Genomic DNA, 21,940 nt, shown 5'->3' with positions numbered 1-21,940 from the left:
AATATTAGGACATCCAATTGTCTCCCCATCTACTGCAACAATTTCAAAAAACATGTCTCTGGTATTGATAAACATATTGAACTAGCGTACTATATCACGTACTGGTTTCGTTTATCTACATGCTTCTGACCTGGTAGTTTGAAGGGTGGATGTTAGTTTGTAGTGGCGTTATGTAGTAGATTTAACCCATTTAGACCTGAGGCTGATTCTAAAAACGCCTTCTAAAACCTAACCATAGTTTTCTGAAAACGTTCAAATTCTTACTAAAAATTAAAAAAAAGTTACTATATTATAGCAACAACTAATGAGACAGAGGTGGCATCCGGATTGAAAGGTATAACAACGTATAGGTAGCAACAGGTCTCAATGGGTTAAATCCTGATTTATAAAATGCAGATCAAACTCAACACGTTTTTGCGAATTTGTAGATCGGCAATTTTTGACGTGATGCGTCACCTACTTTCCACCCATAATGGTTAAATAATCATTCACATTACACAAAGTAGACGGTTTGACTTTTATCAAACAACATTTTAATGAAACAACATTTTAGTCTTTCACATTTGAGCCAGATTAATCTTTCTTTGCTGCAGCCTTCCTCATAGCGGCCAGCACGTTGCTCAGCTCTTCCCTCTTTCTCTTGGCGCGGACGTGAGTTCCAATCTGAGGAAAAAGAACATTGACAATCATTACAGCTGAATATGACCATAAGACATTTAACGTTTCCTGTCCTGTGTCTACTCATTTCTATAAGCACTCTTATACTATAGTTTAGTTGATAAGGGACCAACATTTTCAGTTTAACATAGTACATTTCCATTAAATTGAGAAGCTGCCAGGACTTGTTTCATATTTGTTTACATTCATTTGTATGCAAAAAGTTTTGCCAGAATTCTGAATTCAGCATCACTAGTGCTTGCTGTCAGATACAGCGCATAACTCAAGTTACCAATCAAGCCTCTCTGGAAGCCAGTGAAAAAACGGACAGACCCTTCTCCCCAGCCGCACCAATTTGGATAATGATCAAGTAAACCATAACTACTACTGGCTGGGTATCAAGCACCTCAAATATATTTTAGTTTATAGCAGTAAAATCATTCTGGGTCACAACGCACAGAAGCATGTTTGTTTTAACAAGCTGTGGTGTATTTGACATGTAGCCAATAACCTTGCACTAAACTAAACTAAGGAACAGAATTCAGACCGTCAAAATGCCATCAACTATCTTCTTCACAAGAGTTAGGCATTGTTGGGTTTTATCCAATACCGGTGCTAAACTGCACTTTAAAAATAGTGCTGGTGCATAAACTGATACTTTGATACTAATGAAAGACACAAATCAGGTATAAATTCAAGATTAGAAATCAACCTTACTTTACACTGACAACTTAATTCCCCAACTGTAGTATTGGTAGGAATGTATAGGTAGAAATCTTCTGGTACGATGCACAATGTTGCACTACTGGGGACACTTAAACGTAACACTACTGGACTAAAGACGGCCAAGTTGCGACTCCTTACTGTTGATTATAAACTATTATAACAAACATTAAGGAGAGCTACAAGTTCACAACATTGCAATGCGTTGTGCTTGTAGAACGGCTACTTTCTGCGAGTGCCACATCACACAAGGGAGTAAAGAAAATGCAGTTGGCACATTGCATCACACTCTGCTTTCAAGTGTATCTCATGCATCGCCAAGGCACAAAATACATCACAGTCAGAGTTCAATCTATCCCACGAGACACGTACCCTCTTCTTGATGAACTTGAGGGCTCTCTTGTCCTTGGACACCTTCAGCAACTCCATGGCTCGCCTCTCGTAAGGAGCAAAACCACACACCTCACGGATCATGTCACGCACAAACTTGCTGTGCTTGGTGAGACGCTGGGGTAAAGATAAGGAGAGAGTTCAGTTAAAACCAATTTCAAACTAGATTAGATGATTTATTTTAAATAAAATGCATTTCCATATAATGTATGTACAATTAACTTAACACTGACAGCAGGACTTGCTGCCCACAATGATGCATTGCTACATAAAAGTATATTTTCTACCAGCACCTGCCACCTAACAATTTTGACTAGGAGACATTGGAGACTGTGCCAAATTTAATAGCAATTTGGGTTAGTGGCCACAATGTGAACATCAGTCTTAATGTAGCTTCTGTGGATAAGCCATATTATGTTTTCTTTCCAGCAGCAGGTTAACGCAACAACATTTCAACAAGTGATATAATTCCATTTACTCCACACGTCAACCATCTACTGTCTACTTACACCACGTCTGCGGCTGTGTTTGGGCGCAGTGACGTTCTTGGTGACCGGGTGGCCTTTGTTAAGGCCTACGGCCATCGGGTAGCGGATAGCCATGTCTGGAGAAGAGAGAACAGATTTCAGGTTAATTGACATGCACCTACTTCCCAGACCTAGACCATTACCCTAATCTGGTCCAACTGCCCCGACATTGAGCATCTCTACAAACCCATCTCATGTCAACTATGAATGCGTGTATAAAACGTTACATGTGTATTTAAATACACTAATTATCTTAACATAATATAAATGTGTTAATTCCATGCATATTGTCGCTCCAAAGTGAGTGACACCCACAATACTAGAGGGAGCTCCGAGCTATAAAGATCTGGTACTATCCAAATATAGAGCAAACATGGGAGAATTCATCCTACTACTCTGCCACCAAAATGTGGAATGGCCTGACACCTTCCATTGAAGGATGTAAATCACTGGATTCTCTCAAAACTAGCCTGAAAAACGATTTCAGGCATGACACTACACACTACTAGGGGAGATAAATGCAATTTTTCCCATAGGAAAGTGTCATTCACGTTTCCCTTTTGTACAGTATTTTATTTCGTTGATGACATGCATACATTTGTTATGCTATGCTGATTAATTAACTACATCGGAAACAAGTCCCCAGGACTTGTGTTATTCTTTTATCCTCAATTTCTTTTAACCTCAATGACAGTACCTCGTGTTGTTTACATTTTTCAATTTTAAGTATTCAAACAAAACTGTCAGGTTGTGCGTGGATCAAGCTTGTCGCCCATCAACGAAATCCATCACAACAGATCACGTACATTTCTTAAATGCTTTAACGGTCTGCTTATTGCGGTTTTCATAACTAGCTATAATATTAATCACAGACTAGGACTCAAGTCATTGGGATGAACTAAGCTTGAAACCAAATAGTAACATTTTGCTAAACACCGGCAGGGTAACAATATATAGAGCGCTGACTGGTTTCGTGCGGAACGAAAAAACGAATTTGCCGTCTATCTTTAATGCAGTGCTGCAGTGAATATACCCAAACTGATAATATATTGTGAACATTTAACTATGAGTTGTGTCAAGCGTTGCACTGCTGTGTAGTGAGTAGCATGAAGGCCAGTCAAGAGCTGCAACTTCGATGTAATATTTATAACTGTATCCTTCTTAGTAGACACACAATATTTAAGACACGAGTTACTTTATATCAGTAGATTCATGTAGTTTAATTTGATTGTGTTTTGGATGTTTGATTGCGGTGATTCGTGGCAGATTGTGTTTGTTTAATTTCATCGCTTATTTCTTACCTGCTTTCTGTAATGGCGGTCAGGCCGGAAGGAATGTTTTCAGGGGGATGCTGGGTAATGAGGGCTTTCAACACTAGTTTGGGATGTCTACAGCACACTCTGGTGGCTGGGAGGAGGACTTCATTACGAAAACTTGGCCACTCACTCATAAGTTTTAGCTAGTGGTTGTTGAAAAGTTTTTTTTTTTACTTAAATAAAATTATCAATTCCACAATGTAGAAATACAATTACAAGTCCGGAATACAACATTTACTTGAGTAAAAGTACAAAAGTATTGGTATGAAAATGTACTTAAACTACCAAAAGTAGAAAGTACTCATTATGCAGAGTGTCATTTCACAAAATTTCAAATGTATAAAAAACTTTCAAAAATAGTAGATCTACAAGCACACAATGCGTCGCTGTGAGCTTGTAGATCGGCTATTTTCAAATGGCCGAAATGTATATAAGGCTGAAGTGGTTAATGTATGTTTTGTAATAATAATCCAAATCTACAAAGTAACTATAAGTTTTCAAATAATTGTGGTGGAGTAAAAGTACAATATGTGTAATATACGTATTGAGAATTGAAAATACTCCAGTAAAGAAAAAAAATATCTCAACATTTTATTTAAGTACAGTATTAGTATTTATTCAGTAGTTACTTAGTAATGTACCACTTAGTATACGACCCGAAATTAATCCCAGATCCCTAGTTGTTATATTTCTAAAGTGCAAAAGTGTCTTAATTGATTTCAGACGAATAACTGGTTGTATTGTGTCATGTTACGTTAGTATGCAGGGAGGTCGGGGTGTTTACATTCATAGTTATATAACTATATGTTTTATATGTACACAGCCAGTGGGTTCAAAGCTTGAAATTTATGACGTGTCTGATGAGCCGAGACAGCAGTTGGCACCCTCGCCCTCAGGCCTCAGTCAGTGATGGAAGAAGTACTCACATTTTTCTAAATTTAAATCTACAAAGTGAAAAGTAAAAGTACAATATTTTCGTCATGTAGTGGAGTAGAAGTAAAAGTACTGACATTGGAAATACTCCAGTAATGTAAAACTACCTCAAAACTGTAGTACGTCACTTGAGTAAATGTACTTAGTTACTTCACACCACTGCAGATCAGATCATGTATGATGATGTGATTAGTTAGGTTATTTATATAATGAACGTATCAGCAAGCATAAGAAGCCACACCGTTATCGTACAGAACAGAAGAGATTTTATTTTAACTGATTAACTGATGATTATAGAATGCCTCTCTGTAGCAGAACAATGTGTTTATTAACACAATAATTGTATTGATTACACGTTAGGGCACATTTCTCAGTCAGTGTAGTTTGAGGTTATTTATGGGACCAATTATCAAGTTTACAAACTTGATGCAAATCATTAAACAAAACAATGTTGCGCTCTGTGGTTATTACTGAAGAAAATATCTTTCAACGTTAATATATATATAACCCCCGGCGTCAGCTGTAATTATTTAATTATTTTAATAGTCCTCGTCGTCCTCCTGAATGGGCATGGACTGTATAAACATGGTTGCCAGATTTTGCGAGAGAAACAAGCAACCAATTCTATGAAAACAAGCCCAAAAGAAGCCACCTAGCCGAACTACAAGCTCACAACGAGCTTGTAGATCTGACTGCTATTTTCATTTCACATTGTTGAAACATTTTTAACACCACAAATCTTGTATGGGGGTCCCTGACACAAATATGTTCAGATGGGGGGGGGGTCTGTGGACAACACATTGTTAATACATATTAATTTGGGGGTCCTTGACATGAAAATGTTTGAGAACCACTGCATGGTTTAAACAACATTAGGAAACAAGCCCAAATAAGCAAATACACTTTAGAAACAAGCCCAAATAAGCAATTGCACTTTAGAAACAAGTCCAAATAAGCAACTACACTTTAGAAACAAAGTCCAAAAAAACTGCAACCCGCAACACAAGCCCAAAGTCGCTTACAATAAGCGGACATGGCAACCCTGGTCGCGCGACACCGACCCGCGCCTAAAGTATAAACTCCACCTCCCATGACCCACCGCGCGGAGTCCGGAAGTGGTTGCGTCACGTCTCCCCTTTTGGCGCGGCCCGCGTGAGCCCGTCGGCCATCTTTGTTCCCGCAGCAGCAGCAGAGAGAGCAGCAAGACTTCTCTTTCAAACTGGGGCTCCGAGAACACGCTGCTGCGTTTCATTCATTTATTTTACACACGACGGTTTGTTGGTAAACAAACTCATTCTAACTAGTTCGCTAACTCGGACCGAGTGGGATTTTAGCTGCAGTTTAAAGGCTAAAGTGAATCTGTGAGCTTTTTAAAAAAAGCTAGAGCAGGAGGAGCGACTCTTGTTGGGTTTGTTTAAAAGAGAAGAGAGGATCCGTTATGGCGACTGCTACTCCCAGCCGTGAATCGGGCCCCCGGCCGGCGGCCTCCACCCCGCTGTCGCCCACCCGCATCTCCCGCCTGCAGGAGAAGCAGGAGCTCCAGCACCTCAACGACCGGCTGGCCGTCTATATCGACCGCGTCCGGTCCCTGGAGCTGGAGAACGACCGGCTGATGGTCAAGGTGTCCGAGAAGGAGGAGGTGACTACCAGAGAGGTAAGAGCTGAGCCTAGGAGAGGAGAGGAGCCACACTGAAACATCCCCAATGTGTTCCCTGAAGTACTATTAGTTTTTGTTATCGTTATTTAATTTAAAAATATTAATTATTTATGTATTATTATTATTATTATTATTATCATCATTTATTATTTAAATATATTATTATTATAGTCTGAGGAGGTGACCACCAGAGAGGTGGGCTGTCTGAGCTCTGAGGTGTACTTGCTTATTTAGGCTTTGCTTCACCATGTTTTAATTATTATTTAAACCAGTGGTTCTCAAACATTTTCAATGTTTTGTGCCACAGGGAACTTTTTTGTTTTTGTCTTGGCATGTTTCAAAAAAGAAAAATCCACATTTTAGTGCAAGAGTTTTTGAAAATAGCAGATCTCATGTGGCCTATAGTTGCTTCTTTTGGGCTTGTTTTCCTAGACCTGTTTGCTTATTTCTCGCAAAATATGGCAACACTGGTGCTGTGCTGAGCCACACTAAAACATCCCAGTGTGTTCCCTGTAGTAGTTACTTAGTAAGTATAGATGAATAGTAAATACTATGTCTGCGATTTAAAGAACTATTTAACTTTTAACCAACACTCGATATAAATACAATGCACAGAAATCAATACAGCGATGCCGTGCAGAATGAATCGGATTCAAACCACAACAAAGAGAGTCAAGACAATAGTTTGCAGAATCAAGAGGCTACATAATGCTAACGTTAATGCTGCACTTAACCATCTGTCTTCACTCCAGAAGCTCTGATGCTTCCACTCTCATAATCTGTTACTTAATGCGTTAATGGATGCATTAAGACGCACGTGTTAATTGATGACATCTTGACTGTTCATTTCATTCACGTTAACCACTTGAACCCCACTGGCATCCATAGTCTAGGGGAAACGTTTGCCCAAAAATAGCAGCTCGTGACGCGTTGTGAGCTTGTAGATCGGAATTTTGATGTAGATAGGGGGGTTTCTAAGTATAGTAACTAAGGTTTTTTTTTTTTTTTTACTAAGAATAGATGTGTTTAAGTGGTTAACGGGAGCCGGTGAGTGGATTGAGCGGGAGGTCGTGCGCGCCTACCGGCTCCACGGCGGACATATTTAGAAGCGTTGATCCTCGGTCCCGCCCGCTCTCCCTTCAAACTCATAGGACAGACTGGACGGGGCAGCTCATTGTCTGAAATGTACCAAATGTACGCGGCGTATTTGTGGGTTTGAATTGAGAGTTAATCATTGTGGTTTAAAAAGCCGGATGCTTTCAAAACCAGTGCTATCCCTGCACCCAGAGCGACCGGTGTTTGTACAATTAAAATGTTTTTTTTTGTTTCGTTTTGCCCCTGAATGTGAGAATGAGGATGTTCCCGATTTGGTTAAAATGCGGGTTTATTCCTTGAGTGTTTTATATCGTTGTTTTGATAACCAGACATAATGGATAACCAGCTTACTTTCGCCTTGTTGGGCGTGGACTGACCTCACTATCAATCATGTGCAAAAGATTGAAAACTCCGGGCTTGGCTATTAGACAGGTTTATATGGTCTTGTCTGGCTTTTCAGAGATGCTTCATTCAGTAAAGTTTTAAAAACCCATTAAGAAGTATTTTGTAAAGTATTTTTATGATACTAGAGGCTAAGCACTGGTTGTGCCACAGGCAAGGAACAGCTGCATACTCTTCCTCTCTGAAACTCACTGGCAGCTGAGAGTTTGAGGGGGGAGGTTAATGGTCATCCAGGTCATTCTTTGACACCTGACCGATACAAAAAAAGTGCTCTTCTGGGGCCATGACACTGACCAAAAGTAGGCTTGGACACAGTGACACACCTGTCAAGGCGTAATAGTGTTTACCAGGTGATATAAAATTGTTGTAAATATTCCCTTGTCAGCCATTTAGACTCCTAGAGTCATACAACAGCATTCTAACATTCTTCCATATTGTTTCGAGGTAGAGTGGAAGTGCTGATGGATTCTAAGTATTGTGGCAATGAGCCAAGCTCTACCTTTTAGCACTAGAGCTTTAGAATGCTGGCTGTTCCTATATAACCCGCTTCTGCCCATCTGTATTTTTCTCCCCTCCTGTCTCTAGCTAGTCTCCTCCTCTCTACATTCCTCACTTATTTTTTTCTATGTTCGCCTGCATTCCTCACCGCCCAATTTTCTCCCTCTTTCCTCTCCTCCCTCTCTTTCCATATCACTGCTTTAAAGTCTTTCTTCCCGCTCTTTTGCACTCCCCTCACACTTGCTTCTATTCCCATCCAGCTGTTCCATGTCAGTATGTTGTTGTAGACTTACTAGCTTTAGCGGGAACCTCCCTCCTAACAGACTTCCAACTCCTCCACTCCCTGTTTTTGTCCCCTTCCCCTTCTCTCTGTAGTATCAATAGTGGTGTTGTCCACATGCTAGCCAGATGGGCGGAGCATGGGACCTCCATTCAAATTTTAAATCTGACTTTTGAGTTGCAGTTGGTTCGACAGTTGAAGTTTATTGTTTGCCTTGAGGTGAAGCACGCTTTTCTGTCTTTCAACTAAAATAAAAACAATTTTGCATTTTTATCAATCATTAGAAAAAGAGGGGCTGTTTGTAACGGAAAAAACGGTTAACTTATTCCCTTTCATTATAAGAATGAACGAATACTAGTGCTGAAATATTCAATGCAACTGCAATTACTTTTGACAGACTGTTTGCTGTTGTACAGCCAAAATCACTTAATTCTCAGCTTGTATAGCTTGCATCATCTGGAATTAAATGTAAAAGTTACTAAATAAACATTCCTCCCTCCACTGCCTGTAACTTGCTCTCTCCATTAGATTGTGCTTTTTTTGGTTAGCTTGACATTACCTTTTTGTAAGTTGTGTGACATCGTCATGTTGAAAATAATGGCCTCAGTTTTCTGTGATTGGAAATCTCACACATCCAATTCACAGCTTTGAGACCCTCCCTATCCACTCAACAGTAGGGAGGGAATTACTTTTAATTACACCCAAATACTGATTGAAAAAATGTGTGACTGCTAAAGTCACAGTTATCATAGAGTGCCTATGAATTCACTCTCCAAAAGAAATAAAAGGTCAAAGTTGTTATCAAAAGAGATTTTTCTTTTAGCCAATATCTGTGTCAGAAAGTGTCATAAGAATAATCATCTTCTGCTATATGCTTGAAAGTCTGATTTACTTTCAGTGGATTCAAGAAGTGTTCTTTTAATGTAATAAACTCTCTGTCTGTGTGTTTGTTTCTCCCTCTGTGTAGGTGACGGGTCTGAAGGCTCTATATGAGGCAGAGCTTGCGGATGCAAGGCGTGTTTTGGATGAGACGGCTAGAGAGAGGGCCAGATTGCAGATTGATCTGGGCAAGGCTCAGTCTGAACTGGATGAAACTACACGCAGGTAATGTTCCATGCTAAACACACAGTAAAGGTAGTCCTACAAACTTGATCGGATGTTTCCTTGGCCTGAAGGTGATCTAATTACTACGTGAAAAAGGAATGTGTAATGTTTTCCATTTCCATTTTGTTCATCAAGTATAGGCTATATCTGTAAAGGCCAAATATGGATTTTCAGTAACAGGAATTATGCTTGTTACTGAAATCCAGTTAGAGCAGGTAGTATCCACGTTCATTTAATGTTTTGTCAACAAGTTTGTTGTCCTTATATCTCACTGTATGTGACCAAAATAGTTTGATTAAATGGTGATGGCAGATTCCAGGAATGCCTATGCATTACGATCAGTTAAAATGAGTTAAGTCATGTAAACCATTGGGTTTGAGCAATTAGCCGTAAGCGCAAAAGCTTGTAAAAGACAACAATCCAGGTTGGTTTTTGCTTGAGGCTCGTATAGGAACCCGTTGAGGCTGGAATGCATGGTATTTGGATAAGGTATTTGTAGTAAAAGGCGGTGCAAACAAACTGCCTTTTGCAGCCTGCCTTCTAGTATTTGTTTTCAAAGGGTCTTTGTGTAATAAAGCTTTCACTGTGGTTCACACATCCACTTGACTTTAATGAAAAACATGGCTTTTTTCAATTTTGGATGGTTTTACAAAAGATTGCTCTTGCCTAAATAAACTACAGGCTTCTGAATAGAGAAAAAACAACGTAGCAGGCCCTGAATTTCAGTGGAAATGGCACATAAATTAATTGATTCCCAGAAATATCACACTTCAATGAGGGAGACAGCACACCATTAAAGTGATGATAATATAATCAGTCAACGTGAATGCGGGCGGACTGGCAGGAGCTGTATACCGTCCGTCTACCATGGGCTCTCTTTATAGAGCGTCTGCCTCTCTACAAGGCTACGAGCCCCCGTCCCCTTCCACTGGCTATGTTTATTTATACCCCTTCGTACGACAGTGTAGCGCACCGAAAATAGCTGATCTACAAGCTCACAATGTATCATGACCTCACTACATTGGTTAAATGTATTTTCTACATGTTTTTTAACCCATCAAAACAATGTAGGGATACAGCTTGTGGTATACCGTATATGCAAATATGTATATGTGTGTATATGTATGTAGGTTCATCTGTTGGTCTGCATGTGTCTTATACAATGGATTTACTGATTGTTGGCTTTAAGTGCAAGACAAGGCACTCATCTAATTAATCTCAACTTCATGTGAGAAAAGTGGTTGACAACTTGACATCAATCCAGACAGATGAACAGAACGAGATTAATAGTCTGTGGATTTAACTTTGAGTCACAGATTAATTTTATAAAAGTTACAGGGGAACATACCATCAGTCTTTCTGGGGACACTAATTAATGAAATAGTTGCTGAATATCTGGAGAGCTATTTAAGCTGAAGGAAGTGTCGGTGACTTGGAGCTTGGTCTTTAAGCCTATTATGGAGAGGGGCTGTGGGGAGAGAGGGGGGATGGGATGAAGGGAGAGGAAAGAGCAGAGGTATGGGGGAAGGGGGGATGGGCTGTGTGGTTAGATATGGAACTTGGGTGGGAGGAGAGGGCATTGCTGGATGATACTCAAGAAAGAAGATATTTGACTTGGATATATGTATGAGTAGTGATAATGTTTTTTTTTAAGGAATTTAATGAATACATAAACATTTGAATTTCTCCAGTACGTAACTTTATTTTTATAAATTCTATATGTCCTGCAGACGGATCAAATTATTCTCAGAGTTGAACTTTTCTTGTTTGTTTGTTTTTTATTTGAGAGGTTGCTATGGAGCCTTTCTCTGCCAGGAAGTTGGGAATGGTTACGAGTTCAGACATGAAATGTCCTGACCTTATTGAAACTTAAAATATAATCACTGGGCCTAACTGTAGCGGAGTCTTATCTTGAGGGATTACAATTCATCCAACCTGAACAAATATAATTTGGCAATGGCAGGTTTCAGTTTCAGTTTTGAAATGCTTGGATTGTAAAAACTCCTTCACTCTTATGGTCCAACCGTCTCTCTGCCTACATTAATCCTTCCTCCTCCATCCCTCCTCCTACAGTCTAAAGAAAAAGGATGGTGACCTGTCAGCATCTATGTCCCGGGCCAGCACTCTGGAAGGTCAGCTGAATCAGAGTGAAGCAGCTCTGTCTACAGCGCTGAGCCAGAATGCTGCTCTGGCTGCTGAACTTGGGGACCTCAAGAGTCTGCTGGCCAAGGTATGGATATGTCAATTTAACAATCATGTTCTCACAGAAAGCAAATGATGATTGATTGATTATTTTTTTTTAAATATTACATTTATTTTTTGTATTAGTACATTCTAAATAGGCATTAATGATTGAAGATGAATTCACCATGGACATTGAGGGTTGTGTATGTCCCGTTATAAATTAGGCTAAATCTAAGTGTCTGTTTTTAACCATCCATAGGCGGAGGACGGACATGCTGTTGCTAAGCGCCAGTTGGAGACAGAGACCCTGATGCGTGTTGACCTGGAGAACCGCTGTCAGTCACTGAGCGAGGATCTAGAGTTCAGAAAGAGCATGTTTGAAGAGGTGCGTGTATGCATGCACATGTGTAGTCATGTTGATACAGAATGTATGGTATTTTCTTTTGTCGTAGTACTACAATATTAACATCTTTCCCTCTTATGTATTTCTGTCTTGCCATCGCTGTATAGGAAGTGCGTGGGTCTCGTCGTAGACAGGAGCAGAGGATTGTGGAGGTGGACTCTGGAGTAAGACAGGACTACGAATCCAAACTGTCACAGGCTTTACAGGTACAGCGGGCAACATGTCATTTATACTCTATGCCACCATCACTCTATCTCTATGCCTGCTATGCTATGTACGTAAGGAGATAAAACTATTCAGCAGAGAAGATCTGAATGGTTTTCATAAATTTCACTTTAGGTTTTGACAGGCAAATGGTAAAAATGTATCATTTTTACTCCGGTGCAGGCGAGGGTACATGTTGTTGGGTAAACCTTCCTTTTTTTGTATGTATTGCAAAGGTGTCTACCAACCCGATCTTTTGACACAGATTCATGTCCAAGAATAGATGGCCACAGTGGCCTCAAGACTTGAATGAATAACTGGACTCCTTACAGAAATCTGAGTAAGGGTTGTGAATGCGTAACGCAATCAACAGTACAAATCTGCAATAGCACTGGGGTGGCTTGCAAGGATTCCCCTGCACCGTTGCTGTAGATAAGATTGTGCACTTACTGCAGGTCTAAAAAAAGACTGAGAGCGCCACAAACAAACTACAGAGATACCTGTAAATAGAAGTCAGTGTTAACGTGGGACATCAGTGTTAACTTGGGACATAAGGAACGACAAGCCATGTAATCTTGTAAAATCTCATTCTCTCAAGGTTGAGAGAATATATGCCTTGTTTTTATAGTAACTACTCAATCACTACAAACAGTTGAGTTTTGTGGGAAGTTCTGCAAACTCATTAAAGTGTGCTGTGTTTTTCTTTTTCAGGACCTGAGGAGACAGCATGATGAACAGGTGTCTCTGTACAAGGAGGAGCTGGAAACGACCTACCAATCCAAGGTGGGAGATCCCAGATTTCTTGCAATGTCTGCCTTTGCCGTCTTTCCAGCTCTTTGTCCATCTCACCTATTCTGTCTGTTTTTCTTTCCTCTAGCTGGAAAATGCCAAGGTCTCCTCAGAAATGAATGACAAGGCAACGACCACTGCCAGGGAGGAGCTGCAGGAGGCTCGTATGAGGATAGAGTCTCTGGCATACCAGTTCAGTGCCCTGCAGAAACAGGTATGACACATAAAGCCATTATGAAGTTAAATAAATAAATCAAGGAGGTGTGCCTTTTAACCCATTAAGACCTGAAGCCGATTCTACATTTCTCCTAAATCCCAACAGTTTTCTGAAAAACATATGTTTCTGCATCAGTGGTGCTCAATCTTTTTCGTGTCAAGGACCCCCAAAATTGTATGTATTTGGTCGCGGACCCCCATCTCAAAATATTTTGTTCCAGGGGGTCCCAGAGGCAAAGATTTGAGTTCAAAGTTTCGCTTTGAAAATATATATATTCAAAGATTTGCACACATTTTCACATTTTTTCAAAAATAGCAGATCTACAAGCTCATAGTGCGGCACTCGGTGCCGCGTTATGAGCTTGTATATCTGCTATTTTTGAATACAATGCTTTCTAGCTCAAATCTAAAAATGACACAGATGCGTTCCAGGTCTCAATGGGTTAACACCCATATCCCATCAATATCCATTATAGATTGTTAGCAAATCTCCTGCGTTTTGTGTTCCTGATCACATTTCTTATGACTGTGTTAGGCCTCGGCCTCAGAGGACCGTGCCCGAGAGCTGGAGGACCTTCTGTCATCAGAGAGAGACAAGCACCGCAGAGCCATTGAACTTAAAGAACACGAGATGAACGAACTGAGAGACAGGATGAACTCCCAGCTGAACGAGTACCAGGAGCTGCTAGATGTTAAGCTAGCCTTGGACATGGAGATCAATGCGTACAGGAAACTGCTGGAGGGAGAAGAGCATAGGTACGTCTATTACACACACACACACACATATTATGGAGTTTGACCTCTACAAGGCCTTGTCGCCTACTTAATACAGAACATATGGGATGCATAAATTCTATTAGATATCAAACAGTCATTGGTTGGACAGATACATCCTGCTCACTCATTGATTGGACAGATACATCCTGCTCACTCAGTGTTAAGAGTAAAAGTAGATACAGAAATGAACACGCTATGTATAGATTTTATGTAACACAATCGGCTCTGTGTTATGAATGGGACTCAAAGATGTATTCACCACATTGATCTTTTTTATCACGTTATTTAGCATTACTTAAATGGCTGGGGCTTACAGTTTAAGAGCAATCCTGTCTGTGTTGGTTATAATTAACATGGTGTTAAATCTGTTTCCCTCCAGACTGAAGCTGTCACCCAGCCCTCCATCCAGCCGCGTGACTGTGTCCAGGATGACGGGCTCCTCTTCCTCACGCTCTTCCAAGAGGAAGAGAGTGGAGGTGGATGTGCTGGATGAGGGCCAGGTAGTGGAAGAAGGAGAGGGCCAGCTGCTCGTGTCGGAGGAGGCAACCGCTAGCGGAGCCGTGACTATATCCCCCACTGATATGGATGGAAATGCTGTGGCTCTTGCTAATGATACTGACCAGGTAATTAATGGAGTTGTAGTTGCATGAGTGCTATTGGTCTTTTGTTATCAGTGAAACGCCCCAAGGGATATACATATAAATACATATCACTAAGCACGTTTAAGAGACAAACACTGCAGCTATTATTATCCATTATTAAGTAGCACATCTTAACCACTCTGCTGTAGTGTGTGTGTGTGTGTGTGTGTGTGTGTGTGTGTGTGTGTGTGTGTGTGTGTGTGTGTGTGTGTGTGTGTGTGTGTGTGTGTGTGTGTGTGTGTGTGTGTGTGTGTGTGTGTGTGTGTGTGTGTGTGTGTGTGTGTGTGTGTGTTTATATAATACAACTTAAAACATGAAAACACTGAGTACACTAATTATGGATTGTTGGATATGTATTTACATTGGAAGAGACCTTTGTTTCTCAGCCAATAAAAGATTGTGTGTTACAGGACCAACCTCTTGGTAGCTGGCGGTTGACAAGGCAGGTCGATGGAGAAGAAGAGATTGTCTACAAGTTCTCTCCAAAGTATGTCCTCAAGGCTGGGCAGTCTGTTACGGTAAGAACTGAGGACTATCAATGAAACAATGACATGGGTCACTCACCATGTAATCAAACAGTGGATTAATTGATTGACAGAAATGTCGAAAGCTATTTTGTCCAGTGGTAACCAACTGGTTGACCGCGATCGTGTCGATCTGAAAACCAATAGACACAAATATATTTGTATGGGAGACGACGATGTTTCCACGCCCTGCGCAGTTGGCAACTGGCAACATTTTTTCAAACATTCTATAAAAAAATCTATAAAAGCATTTAAATTGACGTATACACACCGAATACAGGATCTGTCATCAACTCCCCCCCCCCCCCCCCCCCAGGAAAAGATTTACTCAATCGCTTAACTAAATAAAATTATTATTATTATTGTCATTTTTGGGACAGTTACTGGCATATAGCACAAGTTCAGCGTTTGTGATAAACTTGACTGCTTTCAAGTTGGTCTGTGATAAACTTGACTGCTTTCAAGTTGGTCTAACATAACTACAATGTACATTATGTTAATGTGTATAGGTGTGGTCTGCTGATGCTGGCGTGGCCCACGGCCCCCCCTCTGACCTGCTGTGGAAGAGCCAGGCTTCCTGGGGCACAGGAAGTGAGATCCTTACCACCCTGGTGAATGCTGATGGAGAGGTATTGACATTTGAACAATGTTTATTAATCTATTTTATTCTTACTACTAGTTTGAGTAGCCTCGGAAAGCCAGCCTTTTTTTTTTGTTTCAAAAGAAAAAAAGTCTGGGCGAACGGTGCAGGAACGATGGTCTTAGGACCTTGTTAACTCCTAACCAACCAGAGTGCAGAGGGGCGTCGCTCTAAATTTGGTGACGTCAGCGTGCTCTGTGCACAGACCGGGGGGAGGCGAGGGGAGGCGGGGACATAGATTGGTGAAGAAATAGGAGGCGCCGCACTGCTCCGGGCGCCTGGGTTTGGATCCGCCCTTCGAGACCATGGATGGGGCTCGTTCTCTCAGTCTAAGTTTGAGTGGATAGAGGAGGTACAATTACAGTTAAGAATTTGGGAATTTAGCAGACGCTCTTATCCAGAGCGACTTTCCGAGTGCGAAATTGTAATAAGAAGGGTAAAGGCCTTTGCAGAGCAGACAGGGTGCGATTTTTCGCACAAAAAAAACGGACAATATCATTTTTTAAATGAACACATGGTTCTCAATGACATCATGCACACCGGCTCCGAATTTACCGTGCGGCGAGGCGATGTGTTTTTTTTTCAATCGAACCCAGTTCGATTCGTGCGTCTTTTCGCATGCGACAAAAACTGATTGTCTAATCGCACCCTGTCTGCAAAGGCCTTAAGCATGAACTGGTATATCATGAAAATGTATGTATTGGTATGCCTACCACCGATTTGATTTAATTGTTTTATGTATGGACTTGGTACCTGCATGACTAAAGCTGTGATGCTAATCTTTTTGAAGCAACCATGGTCAACAATTCAGGCTGCACTTATGTACAGTGTTTTGTCATGATACATTTGTCTCTTACCTGTATTATTTATATATTTATAGACGTTTAGAACATTGCCTGTGCACCTCAGCCCCTGTGTTTCTGACTCTGAAAGGTCTTACATGATTGGTTTGTCCCTGCTCTTGTTTCTGTGTGTGAGCAGGAGGTGGCCAGAAGGACCGTCAGCAAGACTCAGATGGAGATGGAGAATGGAGAAGATGAAGAGGACGAGGAGGAGGAAGTGGTGGTACGGGTAAGTCTTGACCTTAAAATCTTTGAGGAAACCTCTGCTCATCCTTGAGACACCAGATGGAAACGGTTGAATGTGGTTATGTTCTTGGGCCTTGTATTTAGATTAGGTGACTTGTCCAAGAGTCAAACAGTCCAAAATAACGGTGTTAACACTGTCCTCCCTTTTACTTGAAAACCTATGAGAAATGACCAAAGGTTGACCACATGGGTGGTGGTTGTTTTTTGGGGAGGAGGAGTCAACACTGTTGTATACTATACTATATATATATACTATACTATTCAAGCACTTCTAAGATAACCTAGAATTGATAGATTAAGAGGGGGAAAAAAATATTATATTATATATTGTAAAAAATGCTCATGGGGATGATGATGATTTGTATTTATTTTCTAAGAACATGCTTTTTAGTTGAATCATTTGTTAACATTTTCTCTCTCTATCCATTGAACCATCCAGGGAAGAAAGACTGCATCCAGAGAGTGTGCCATCATGTGAAAGCCCTCGACACTCACTGGTTGTTTTTAACTTCCAATTTGTTTTCTAGAGCCACTCGGATATTTTTCTATTTGTCCTGTTGTTGCTTGTCGTTTTGCTGTCTTTTCATAGTTCAAGATGACAAAAGGACTTTTTGGCCATGTTTCTAATGGACTCTGTTTCTACTGCTCTGCTCAACTCTGGATCCGCTTTTAATAGGAATAAAACTAGCTCTAGATAAAAGGTGATGTAGTGATAATCTTTACTTAACACAGAAGATTATGACTCGACTACAAAACATTTTTGAGTAAAACAGCCCAGTACAGGGGAATGTCTGCATTGACAGTAATAGAATTTTATACTTCCAGATATCACTGCTCCATTTTACACCTTTTTATTTTATGTCTATATAGTAAGTATTTGTTTTAATTATTTTTGGGAATGCCAAATGGTGCGTTTAAATGCAACAAATATAGTGAATCTATTGACTAATAGAAAATGCTATTTGTGCTTCCCAGATAATGGACCTCGAACATAATGCTGAATTTTATTATTTTATAATGTCATGAATTCAATGTTTTGACTGTCCATTATGGTGACAGATGGTGACAACAGGCTCTCCTGGAGTACTGAAAACTAGTTTCTAGTCAAATTTGTGTTGCTGAATGTCGGCAATGACTTACTTAGCAATCTTGGCAATGGCCTGCCAATAAATCTTTGACCTGTTGTCACCATCCTGACTTGTACATAAAGATACCCTCAACTCAGTCCTGATCCTCTTTTCTCTTTCTTCCTTCCCTTGTTCCCTCCTCTTTCCTATATTCCCTCAAGTTTCGCGTTCTCCTGTATCCCTTTTCTCCTCAAAGATAGCTAAAGCTAATCTAAAAGATGGCTTTTAGATTCGTTTCTAAAAGCTAGTTTTAAGATTAACGCTCAGTTGCTCTAAAATCTCGCCACTTTGTCTCCTATAAAAAAAAAGAAGGCATTTAAGACAAAGACATGTTTGGGAGGGGTTAATGGGATCATGTTGATATTATCCTTCAATTGTGTGTTGTAGATGCTATAACTGACAGCTAACTATTGTTAACGTTAGCACCATTAGTGACTGGGTAGTTTGATATCATTAGCATGGTTTCCACAGCTAGCTCGAGTGAGGCTAGGCCAGGGCCAAGTTAATGTTTAGATATACTATCGTAAACACTTTTGGTGTATTCGAAACTTAAGTTGCCTCACCAACCATTTCTACTAAGTAAATTGAGGACCCTTGATTGAAAGTAAAGTCTGGATAGTCCCGTTTTTGGCACTGTAGTGGAAACCAGGCTTGCCCTGTCAGGCCCTTCAGTAGAAACAGGAGTTCCCTGAATTGGAAATGTCCTGGGTACACCAACAATGTGTCTACCACTGCTGAAGGGCTTGTTAATTCCTCAGACAGCCACCCTGCTGCCTGGGGGGCCTTTGGGTGATATTAAACTCTCAGCAAGAGTAGAATGCCTGGCAGCATCAGGCCCAGCACGGTGGAGCAAGAGGGGTGGGTTTGTTTTGTAGAATTCATGGAAATTTGTAAAACAGCATTTTTAGATGCATTGTTCTATAATTGCTATATTGGATAAAAAAAAATATTTCAGTAGTCCTGAAACAAATAGGACAGACCTCTGAATTGAGAAGATTGTAATATAGGGAAACCAAAGAAGAACTTAAAAAATAGACCCTTCATTGGGAATGTAAATTGGCAACCAGGTCAAAATCTGTGTGAAACTTAAGTGACCTATAAGGAGCAAATGTGTCTGCTTGCCTTGGACATTGAATGTTATCTGTGTTAGAGTTCCATGCTCGGTGCTGAATCACGTACTGTAATGCCTCCTTAACTAGCCTCTCTGCTCTGACACCCTGCTGGAAGGTGTGATGCTACCATGATGATCAAATCATGGGTTTAAGTCTCTAAAAAAACATTGTGTGTTAGAAAAGTCTGGCCCTAAAGTTAACTCACTCATAGTGATATCTGAAAAACATGTTTCTCAGACATTTTAACTGTTAAAAATCACAGAATATACATTTTTAAACTGTGATTGTGGTGGGACAGAATGGCTGACTTTTTTCCAGAGGAAATAGACCTGTTTCTGTACAGAGCCATTGATGGTTTGGCATAAATATGGCAGGTGGCCAGCATTGTAAATATTGGTCAAAAGAATGCCAATATACTTGCCATGAAGCACAATTATGGTGTAAACATGGCTACCACTAAAGACTTATGGCAAACTGTATGGCTCTGGTTTCAAACTGGTGAATGTAAGCTGTGAAGGGGGTGGGCTTACTCCTAATCACCACAACTGCAATTGGATAGCAAAAAAAGAACATTTTGATTGGATCACAAGTGTTGTGTCTATCTGAATTATTGAAGTAAACTGAAGCTGCTTTGCCTCAGTTGTTTTTCTAACTAATGATATTGGCCTGGGAAACAGATTTTTTTTCCTAATGTGTGTTTGAATGCAGTGCTTTGCATTACTAAATATTCTTGTTTTTGATAGGGTTGTTGTTAATGTAATCAGTTTGTTTACATGAAATGTTATAGTTTTGTATTGTCAGGGTCTCTGGGGGTGATTAAGTTTGGGTGTTGATGGATGTGCGATATACTTACGTGTTGGCCAGATTACTTATACATTCTGGGCTAATCGAAGATGACTGACCTCTGAAAATGAATCGGTTATTGACATGACTGCTTCTGTCATGTGATGACAAACATTGGCTAGCAGCTATCCAGGAACATTTGCTAAACCATCCACAAGTGCATGTTCTAGTATAAAAAAGCCTATTGGCATAATTTAACCAGTGTTTGTTAAAGTATGGGTTGTCGGCCTGTTTCTACTTGGGCCCCTACAGTATATAATTAGTACTGGTATTTCTTTGTGACACTGGGTCTCAGGAAGTTAGTGAATTCTTCATATAATGTTCTGGGCAAATGTACGAAGGTTTAAATCTGACCGTTGTACAATTTCACCTAAATAGTTTGTGATTAGTTTTGTATTGGAAGTGAGTCACACCACAGACATATAGACATATAGATATATGGTAGATGAATTCAGAGTCAATAGTTTTATAGATTATTTGAAGCACACCATAGACTGTGATTATCATTAAGCTATTTTCTTAAAATCTGAATCTGAGCTCCACTGGCAAATTAATAATAGAGCAGTATTGCTCCAAACTATGACAGGCAGACATGCTGTGACTTTACCTGTCTTTGGGTATACTGTACACTCCGTGGGAGAGTTTTCAGGAAGTAGTGTGATTCAGCTTTCAGCCAGATAACTGAAAAAAATACCATTATGGAATTTCCTCATTTTCCTGAATCATTTCTAAAACATTTGCTTGATAATTGGTTCTTATTTATCTTGTAGCCAAAAGTTTGGGTTATCTGGCTAATAAGAGTGATTTCATTTGAGTCTAACCCATTTGTTTAATAATCAGATATGACATGATAGTTTCCTTTTGATATTTTTTATTTTTTGTGAAGTGAATAAACATTGAGCCCTAATGCCCAACTCTTAATCACTGTCATAGAGATCCATTATTGTTAATGGGGGGAAGCATGCCAAATGTCAGTTTGTTCATTCATAATGATTATTACACTTACTATTGAACTATTTTTTTGTATACATAATAAATGTTTTCAATATTAAGCTGTGTCCGCTCATTCAATGGTGGCCTGTTGTATACCATGTGCATGTATGTAAAGTGATATTACAAATCATCTAATGTTTTTTGTTTTATTGCAGCTACACTAATACCTCACAAAGTGTTGACTTACATTGTCAAACATAGTATACTCAGTCACGGTATATGATCATCTGTAAGCTTTATTCACCATGGCAAGACTACACATGTTCATGCCAGGAAGCCAACAGGTATATAGTAACATGCTGTTGGCTAAAGGCTTCTCACAGGAGCTGTTAATGTTAATTGCCTGGCTCAAGGTGACCTTGAGATCAGTTTCTAACAGTGGGAGTGTCACTTGTTTCCATCCCTCACTTTTTACAGAGAAATCCAGAGATCTAAACGTCTCGTTAATTGTGCAGTTAAGAGATATTTGAGTTAAAACTACGTTTTTCGTTAAATGGTTAGTTATATTTTCTAATAGTAATTTCTACATTGTTCAGTAATGAGGGTCTTGATTAATTGGAAAAAGTTACACTGTATGACTTATACAAGAATAAAATAAAAAATACTGTATGCTTCTGTGGTATTTACTGTAACTGTATGGCTACAGCACCAGCCATACTATACACAGTACATGACTTCACACTAGGGTGGACAAGTGGAGTTCATCTTTAAATTCCTCCATTTGCTGTTGACATTGTTTTTTTTCCCCCTTTTGTATCAATGTGTTTCTGTAATTGTATGTGGGTTTCAAGATTTTTATGTTGCATCCCATGGAAGT

General features: G+C 40.0%; 2 protein-coding genes across 3 annotated transcripts; one reads left to right on the top strand and one right to left on the bottom strand.

Annotated features, from left to right (window-relative positions):
- Positions 1-510: 510 nt before the first annotated feature.
- Positions 511-3,661, bottom strand: rpl36 (ribosomal protein L36). The gene is made up of 4 exons (XM_084067632.1): positions 3,599-3,661; positions 2,280-2,374; positions 1,753-1,887; positions 511-663 (listed from the first exon to the last, which is right to left on the bottom strand). The coding sequence occupies exons 2-4, from the start codon at positions 2,370-2,372 to the stop codon at positions 574-576; spliced, it is 318 nt and encodes a 105-aa protein (XP_083923758.1). The 5' UTR covers positions 2,373-2,374; positions 3,599-3,661; the 3' UTR covers positions 511-573.
- A 2,053-nt stretch (positions 3,662-5,714) lies between these two features.
- lmnb2 (lamin B2) lies at positions 5,715-21,187 on the top strand. Of its 2 annotated transcripts, XM_084067616.1 has the most exons (14): positions 5,715-6,185; positions 6,384-6,398; positions 9,446-9,582; positions 11,656-11,812; positions 12,026-12,151; positions 12,277-12,375; positions 13,085-13,156; positions 13,251-13,376; positions 13,914-14,134; positions 14,535-14,778; positions 15,207-15,314; positions 15,830-15,949; positions 16,942-17,031; positions 17,488-21,187. In XM_084067616.1, the coding sequence occupies exons 1-14, from the start codon at positions 5,985-5,987 to the stop codon at positions 17,524-17,526; spliced, it is 1,755 nt and encodes a 584-aa protein (XP_083923742.1). In that variant the 5' UTR covers positions 5,715-5,984; the 3' UTR covers positions 17,527-21,187. The 2 variants fall into 2 exon arrangements, with proteins under 2 accessions (XP_083923742.1, XP_083923741.1); XM_084067615.1 differs by lacking the exon at positions 6,384-6,398 and having other exon boundaries at positions 5,715-6,200.
- Positions 21,188-21,940: the final 753 nt, after the last annotated feature.

The sequence above is a fragment of the Gymnoscopelus microlampas genome, assembly GCF_963454915.1.
Source record: "Gymnoscopelus microlampas genome assembly, chromosome: 9".
NCBI classification, from domain to species: Eukaryota; Metazoa; Chordata; class Actinopteri; order Myctophiformes; family Myctophidae; genus Gymnoscopelus; species Gymnoscopelus microlampas.
The sequence above is the reverse complement of the archived record's forward strand: the minus strand, read 5'-3'. Positions and strand labels throughout refer to the sequence as shown.

Excerpts from the sequence above, each read along its gene's own strand:
- rpl36 (XM_084067632.1), bottom strand. The coding sequence starts at position 2,372 with ATGGCTATCCGCTACCCGATGGCCGTAGGCCTTAACAAAGGCCACCCG. Across the intron at positions 1,888-2,279 it reads AACACAGCCGCAGACGTGGT|CGTCTCACCAAGCACAGCAA; the intron begins GTAAGTAGACAG and ends TCTTTACCCCAG. Across the intron at positions 664-1,752 it reads TCAAGTTCATCAAGAAGAGG|ATTGGAACTCACGTCCGCGC; the intron begins GTACGTGTCTCG and ends CTTTTTCCTCAG.
- lmnb2 (XM_084067616.1), top strand. The coding sequence starts at position 5,985 with ATGGCGACTGCTACTCCCAGCCGTGAATCGGGCCCCCGGCCGGCGGCC. Across the intron at positions 13,377-13,913 it reads TCAGTGCCCTGCAGAAACAG|GCCTCGGCCTCAGAGGACCG; the intron begins GTATGACACATA and ends TGACTGTGTTAG. Across the intron at positions 17,032-17,487 it reads AGGAGGAAGTGGTGGTACGG|GGAAGAAAGACTGCATCCAG; the intron begins GTAAGTCTTGAC and ends TGAACCATCCAG.